Consider the following 7,461-nt stretch of genomic DNA (forward strand, 5'->3'; position numbering starts at 1 on the left):
GAGGGGCTGCGGGCACGTAGGCACCCCAGGGCTGGAAGGGGAACCCAGGCGCCCGGGCCCCTTGCTCCGTGCACTAGCCCTCTGCTTCCCTCCAGAGCCAGGAGGGGAGCCCATGTGTCCGAGCCCCCTGGCCTGCTCCCAGCCCTGGAGAGGAACCCAGGCGTCCAAGTCTACCGGCTACACCTTGCTCTCCCCCATCCAGCGCTGGGCAAAGAACCCAGCAGTCCAGAGCTAACCCCTGGGTCGCACTGCCTTGCAGCAGGACAGCCCGATCCAGCCAGGCTTACCCCGGTCCCAGGGGCTCAGCGCCGGCGTGTGATGCTTCCAGTCCGCCGGCAGTGTGGCGTTGCCCTCGGGGCCATAGCCTGCCGGGCCCTCGCGCTCCTTCATGCTGGAGAACATCTGGGGCCCGGGCACCTGTCACCGAGATGGCAGCCAGGGTCAGCGTGCCCCAAGGCTGCGAGCTTCCCCGGGGCAGTGCCATGCCCAGTGCCAGGCCTTACCTTGAGGGAGCTGGCCCGGTCCTGGGTGCCAGGGGGCGGGGGCGTGCGGGTGCACTGCGACAGCGTGTGGTAGCTGGGGTTGGAGTAGTAGTGGGTGTAGCTGGGTGGGACATCTGCGTCGGGGAGAGAGACGGGTCATCCCCAGCCTGCGGCTCTAACCACTAACCCTCCCTCCCCTCCCAGAGCAGGGGGAGAACCCAGGCGTCTGGGCTCCAGGCCCCAGTCCAGGCCGTGCCACAGGGACGGCTGCCCCAGCCTCACCTGGTACGACATATTCAGAGCTGCCAGGCCGGCCCACGGTGTAGGCCGCGGCCAGGGGCCGGCCCTCCTTGCCCTTCTGCCGGTGCCGGTAGTAAAGGAAGAGTACAGCCAGCACCAGCAGCAGGGTGGCCAGGACCACGATGCCGATGATGGCGCCCAAGGAGCTGTAGCCCGCTGGAGGCGTGGGCTCCACTGTGAGCGGGTGCTCAGGGTCCGCTGGGCACCAGCGAGAGACAAGAGCCGTGAGAGGGAACCCAGGAGTCCCAGCTCCCACCCTTCCTCATCTCCAACCGCTCCCCCTATTCCCCTGCCACAGCCAGGCAGAAAACCCAGGCATCCGGGCACTACTCACGCATCTCGCAGCGGGGGCCGGTCCAACCTGGCACACACTGGCAATGCCCAGTAGCGGGCTCGCAGGTGCCATTGTGGAGACAGTCGCAGGCCTGGACACACCGGAGCCCGAAGGTGCCAGCTGGACATGCTGGGGGGACAGAAGCGGGGACTCGGTGGGGGGCAGTGGGGTGGGGGCTGCAGCTGGGAGCTTTGACCTCACAGCCCAGCCCCTGCCGCCAAGAGAGCGGGGGGAAGTTCAGGGCCCCACACTTCCCTGGCTCTGACCCCTAAGCCCCGCTCCGCTGCTAGAGCCAAGAGAGATCCCAGGAGTCTGGACCCCACTCCTCCCCTGACCTGAGAGAGAGACCCCAGGCGTTCGGGTGTCCCTCGGCACCGCCTGCCCCTCATGAGGATAAGAGCCCTACTGCTGCTGCCAGCAGGTAGGGCTCCTGGCGGGGACCACCAGGCCAGGATCGTGGGGGGCTGAAGCCCGAGGCTCTTGCTGGGGGACTCACACTGGGAGCAGTTGGCGCCGGTCCATCCGGGGAAGCAGATGCAGGCACCATCCACAGGCTGGCAGATGGAGTGGTTGGAGCACCGGCAGGGTATCGCGCACTTCTTTCCATAGCGCCCGGGCGAGCAGGCTGAGACATGGGGCAGGCAGCCGTTACGAGCTGGCCAGGTCTCAGCTCAGGCAACCCACCCCAGCCAGGTGCCCCATAGATCTCCCCCAATGGGACCCCAGCCCTGGCACTCACGGCGCTGGCAGGCAGGGCCGCGGTAGCCAGGTGTGCAGCTGCAGGCACCGTCATCGGGGGCGCAGGTGGCTCCATTCTTGCAGGCGCAGGGCAGGCTGCAGTTCTGGCCCCACCGCCCATCAGGGCAGCCCAGGCTGCAGCTGGGCCCTGCGGACGAACCACCATGGGTGGAGGTTCAGTTGGGTCCTCGCCCCCCACTATGCCCTGCAAGCCCCCAACCCATCCCAGCGCCCCTCACCTGTCCACCCCGGCATGCAGTGGCACTGCCCCGTGGTGGCATCGCAGCCATTGGCATGGACACAGTTGCACTTCTGGCTGCAGCCTGCACCATACGTGCCCATCTGGTGGGGGAGAGACAGATACATGCAGAGCGGCTGAGACCCCCGGCACCCCTCACCCCAGGGGTCCTGGACCTGGCACAACCCCTGTTGGGTCCCATGGCACGGTCACAAGTAGACCCCCGTGGCACAGATGGATCGACGTGCCCGGCAACTCAGACACAACCGAGGGGACTCACTGGGCATGGGTCCTGGCAGCGGGCGCCGCGCCAGCCAGCCACACAGGAGCAGGCACCACTGACGGGGCTGCAGCGGCTGCCGTGGGCGCACTGGCAGGTCTTGTTGCAACCAGAGCCCCAGGTGCCTGTGGGGCAGGGGCTGGAGCAGGCTGCTCCGTGCCAGCCTGCAAGGGAGGCAGGAGCAGAGGTCAGGCATGGAGCCAGGGGCAAATGCCCATCTGGCCCCACCTGCACATCTGGCCCCTTCCAGGCACAGCTGGGAGGGGCGAGAGCAGTGCAGGGCAGGGGGTCACACCTTCCTTGCAGAGGCAGGAGCCATCCAGTGGCGAGCAGGCGAAGGCATTCCGGCAGGTGCAGGTGCGGGCGCAGCCCTCCCCGAAGGTGCCGGGTGCGCAGGGCTGCTCACAGTGTTCGCCCTACGGGGATGGGCACAGGTTAGGGTTTGCACCCCCCTCAGCCTGGGCTGCATCAACCACCAATTCCCCCCCCTGCTCTGATCACTGTGCTGCACTGCCCTCCCATCCCCAGGAAAGAATCCAGGTGTGCTCACCAGTCCCTCCTCTGCTATAACCACTCAGCCATACTCTCCACCACCCATACTCTCCTTCCCCAGAGCTGAAGAAACAACCCAGGAGTCCTGTTGCCCTCCCTGTCCCCTCCAACCACTGCACCCTACTCCCCTCCTACCGCTGGGGAAAGAACCCAGGCATCCGGCCCCACAGCCTGAAGTCCACCCCCGGGACTCACCGTGTAGCCAGGGGTGCAGCGGCAGTGCCCCGTGACAGGGTCGCAGGTGCCCCCGTGGAGGCAGAGGCAGGACTCGTGGCAGCCGGGGCCATGGGAACCGAGTGGGCAGGTCTCATTGCAGTGCAGCCCGGCCCAGCCCACCTGGCACACGCACTCTCCCGTCAGCGAGTGGCAGCTGCAGGGCAGAGACGTGGGGTCAGGGGCAGGTCTCCGGGGGTGTATACCCTGCCTCAGGCCCCTGGGGGCACTCCTTCACTCGGAGCCTACTTGCACCAACAGGCCACCAGGGTGCTGGTGCATTGCACTGGCATGTGCATGGGCACGAAGCTCACACATGCATGTGCAAGATGCCCCATGCTCAGCATTGCCCACCCATCCCATTCACAGTGGCTTTGCCCCTGCGGCCCCTACCTCTGGCTATGCTGCGGGTGGCAGAGGCAGCGGGTCTTGCACTCGAAGCAGTAGAGCCCCTCCGGGCAGAGTCGCTGCTCACACCGGTCCCCGTGGAAGCCGGACTCACACAGGCAGGCTCCGTTGATGTGGTAGCAGCGCCCACCGTTGGCACAGTCACACTCCTCGCTGCAGTCCTGCCCATGCCAGCCGATGCGGCACTGCTCCTGGCATCTGGAGGCAAGGGGTTAATGGGGGGACTGGGGTGTCCCATGGTGGCTGCAATTGTCTATGTGCAACTATGGAGAAACTGAGGCATGGGCCCACACCAGCAGTCGTGACCCCCCCCGCCAAAAGCCAGGAGTCCAGCCCCAGTCCCTGCCTCTAGAAAAAGAACCCAGGAGTCCTGATTCGCCAGTCCCTTAATCTAACCACTAGGCAGCAGTGCCCATCCTCAGCAGAGACCGCACTTTGGCTCTGTATCAGCTGGGAACCCAGACGTCCGAGCCCCCTGTTCCTCCTGCTCACCCCCGCCTCCCCTCCTCCCCCCGGGCTGATGGGTTGGGAGGCCGAGGGTATTTTTTCCTCCCCATTGTTCATACTACCCTCTGTGGAGCTGGAAGCAGCCGGTGCTTCCTTCCTGCCCTGCTGCCTTTTCCATCTGGAAACTGCCCCCCCTCCCACTGCTCCTGGGATATCCCCCACATCCAGCCTCCCTAAGCCAGGAAGGAGGGGAAACCGAGGCACAGAGCAGCTGAGGGGAGGGCAGGAGATTTCCCTCTGCACTGAAGATCCTCGACAACAGTCCAGAGCAGCACGAAGGTCAGCTGCCCCCCGCTGTCAGCACCTACTCACCGTTCCCCAGTGTAGCCAGGCGCGCAGCGACACTGCCCCTGCAGCCGGTCACACACACCCCCGTTGTAGCAGCCGCACTCACCCAGGCAGCCGGAGCCGAACCAGCCCTCAGGGCACGGCAGGGAGCAGATGGTGCCCTGTGGTGGGGAGACGAGGGTCAGGGAAGGATCCCGATGCCCCTGGGGCATGCACATGTCTGTGGAGCCTCCCGCCTCGGTACCTACCATCCAGCCTGGAGGGCAGACGCAGTGCTGGGTGTCCTGGGGGTGGCAAATGCCCCCGTGCTGGCAGGGGCAGTGCTCTGGGCAGTGCTGCCTCTCCGTGCCATTGGCGCAAGGCAACTCACAGCTGGAGAAGCCAAAGCAGATGAGGGTTAGCATCTACCCAGGGTAGCAGGGAGACCATGCCCCCTCTCCCCTGCCCCACTCACTGGGCACCGGTGAGCGCCGGTGGGCACAGGCAGGCACCCATCTCGCGGTCGCAGAGGGCCCCGTGCTCGCACTGGCATTGCAGCTGGCAGCCCGCACCATAGGTGCCTGGCTTGCAGGGCATGTCGCACTGCAGGCCCTTGTAGCCAGGCGGGCAGAGGCAGGCGCCGGAAAGCGGGTCACAGGTTGCCCCGTTGAGGCAGGTGCAGGGGTTCTGGCAGTCGGGACCCCACAAGTGAGGGTCACATCCTGCGAGGGAGAAGCAGGCATGTTAATGAGGACAGTCCATACCCTACATGGTACCTCATTGCAGCAGGGGAAACTGAGGCACAGAGAAAGAGAGCCCAGGAGTCCTGGATGCTGCCCCTGCAATGGTTTTTGCAGTGAGTCCACATGCCTGCACCCCTTCTCAGAGCTTGGAGTGGGATGTGGGAGCCCCAGTGCCCACCCTGGCTGGGCACAGAGCCTGGTACTCACTGCTGGAGCAGTCGGCACCCCGCCAGCCCGGCTCACACTGGCACTTGTCAGGTGCCACGCACCTCCCGTGGACGCACTCCAAGGTGCAGCGAGCTGCGGAGAGAAGTGGGGAGGTCCATCAAGTGCCTAAGACCCGGATGGGAGCAGCCCCTACCCTCCATGCCATGCCAGCCACAGCTTCCAGCATCCCAAAATGCAGCCACTTCTGGGGTAGGAGGTGGCAGAGACTGGTCTCTGCGCCAGAAGCCAATGCTCTTCTTGCTAAAACCGCCTCCAGCTCCCAGCCCCGGGCCACAAACTCTTCACTCCAGCATGAAGCGGGCACCACCCAGAGATACTGAAAGTGGTCCAGTGGGACATAAGCCCACACCAGCCTGGGCTTTAGAGCTGGAAACTGGCTCCAGGCCAGGGACGTGGGGAGGGGAAGGGCACGGCTGGGCAGGGGACAGAGGAGGTATGATGGGGGGCAGCAGCATGGGGGTCTCTGGGATGCAATTCAGAGCAGGAAACCAGGAGTCCCCCGTAGCGCCTAGCCCCCGGACTCACGGACGCAGGCGTCTCTGCTCTCGTAGTAGCCCTGGCAGCACTGGTAGCGCCGGCGGTAGTCCACTTTCACGGCCTGCCGGTATGCCGTCTTGTACACCACCCTGCCACGAGGTGGCCTGTCAGACCCTCGGGCCAGAGCGGGGCAGGGCTGCCCCGTGGGGCACCAACAGGACCCGCAAGCAAGGGGGGACGGGCGCTCACCGGTGCCGCGTGCATGGCTTGGCTCCATCACAGGGCTCCAGGGAGGCCTGGGCATGCGGCTGCAGAAACGACTCCTTGGTGGGCGCTGTGAAGCTGCAGGGCAGAGCACAGCGTCCCACCTAGCGCTGAGTAGGGCCCCGAACACCTGAGGTCCCTACCTGCCCCCTCTGCCCCACTATCCCCGGGTGCCACAGCACCACCCCCCTCTCCTGCTTTACCAGGAACCTTACAATCTCCGGGGCTGATTGCCAAGCCCCAGCTCCTGGAGCCAAGGAAATTCGACCGGAAACTGTTATGGAGCTCCCCACACTGCCCGCAGAGCTGCTCTTACCTTTCCCAGTAGCTGCAAACGTGGGGGGTGCTGGGCTTCAGGGCCCAGCCCAGGGGCAGCTGCAGGCTGAGGAAGAGGAGGGCCAGTGGCTTCATCCTGGGGGGAACAGAGCAAAGAGGGGGGATGGTGGGGGCAGAGCTGCAGCCCTGCTCAGGGGCTTCCTACCGCCCAGCTGTGCTCCTAGCCCACCCTCAGCAAGGAGGAAACTGAAGCAAGGGGCTGTGGAGCCCACTGAGTAGCAGTGTGTGGATGGAGCGGCTGGAGCCAGGGGTTCCATTCCCCCGCCAGCCTCAGTTTCCCCACCTGTGCAGTCCCAACCTGGCCCACAAGGACAGCCCAGCCTGAAGAAAGAGAGCATTGGGAACCTGCAAGCCATGGGGAGGCCAGCACTACGGCACAGGTAAGAGATGAGAAGGTAAGAAATAAGGGGCCCCTTGGGATTCGGAGCGGGGGGGCAGCAAAGGCACCAGTCGCAGGGCTCAAGTGCCTATATACTAACGCTAAGAGCATGGGAAACAAGCAGGATGAACTAGCACTCCTGCTTGCACAAAACACCTACGACTTAGTAGGGCTAACGGAAACGTGGTGGGATTCGTCCCACGACTGGGCGGTACATATTGAGGGTTAAAGGCTGTACAGAAAGGACAGGGTGAGGAAGAAAGGGGAAGGGGTTGCGCTCTATGTCAATGAGCAATATACATCAACCCTCATCAAGACAGAATCGAAGGAGGAGGAAGTAGAAGGATTGTGGGTTAGGCTACATGGGGGGCAAGGAGAAAGGGATTTGGTGGTAGGGGTCTGCTACAGACCCCCACATCAAGGGGAAGAACTAGATTTGGGGCTCCTGAGGCAGCTCTCGGAGACCATAAAAGCTAAAGAGGTGGTAGTCATGGGGGACCTAAACTACCCGGACATCTGCAGGGAGACGCAGACGGCAAAGTCCCACCGTTCACGCAGGTTCCTATCCTGCGTACAGGACCTTCACCTGACACAGGAGGTACACGGTCCCACTAGGGGGAATGCCATACTGGATCTGGTATTGGCAACGGGGGATGACATGGTAGGGGACCTACAGATCGGTAGCCATCTGGGGGACAGTGATCACCTAATAATA

At 64.3% G+C, this 7,461-nt stretch overlaps 1 protein-coding gene across 1 annotated transcript in view; it reads right to left on the minus strand.

Annotated features, from left to right (window-relative positions):
* Positions 1-21: 21 nt before the first annotated feature.
* Positions 22-7,461, minus strand: part of PEAR1 (platelet endothelial aggregation receptor 1) — a 30,706-nt gene continuing 23,266 nt past the window's right edge. The window contains exons 3-20 of the mRNA XM_006032605.3: positions 6,348-6,443; positions 6,017-6,109; positions 5,816-5,916; positions 5,270-5,362; positions 4,795-5,041; positions 4,589-4,712; positions 4,365-4,501; positions 3,531-3,743; positions 3,120-3,294; positions 2,668-2,788; positions 2,373-2,536; positions 2,094-2,196; positions 1,856-2,002; positions 1,613-1,741; positions 1,117-1,245; positions 765-980; positions 504-616; positions 22-417 (exon numbers count right to left, since the gene is read on the minus strand). Of these exons, the coding sequence (XP_006032667.3) occupies positions 232-417; positions 504-616; positions 765-980; positions 1,117-1,245; positions 1,613-1,741; positions 1,856-2,002; positions 2,094-2,196; positions 2,373-2,536; positions 2,668-2,788; positions 3,120-3,294; positions 3,531-3,743; positions 4,365-4,501; positions 4,589-4,712; positions 4,795-5,041; positions 5,270-5,362; positions 5,816-5,916; positions 6,017-6,109; positions 6,348-6,443 (2,587 nt within the window). The 3' untranslated portion in view covers positions 22-231. The remainder of the gene's footprint in view (positions 418-503; positions 617-764; positions 981-1,116; positions 1,246-1,612; positions 1,742-1,855; positions 2,003-2,093; positions 2,197-2,372; positions 2,537-2,667; positions 2,789-3,119; positions 3,295-3,530; positions 3,744-4,364; positions 4,502-4,588; positions 4,713-4,794; positions 5,042-5,269; positions 5,363-5,815; positions 5,917-6,016; positions 6,110-6,347; positions 6,444-7,461) is intronic.

Source organism: Alligator sinensis, unplaced genomic scaffold, assembly GCF_000455745.1.
Source record: "Alligator sinensis unplaced genomic scaffold, ASM45574v1 scaffold811_1, whole genome shotgun sequence".
In the NCBI taxonomy this organism is placed as follows: domain Eukaryota; kingdom Metazoa; phylum Chordata; order Crocodylia; family Alligatoridae; genus Alligator; species Alligator sinensis.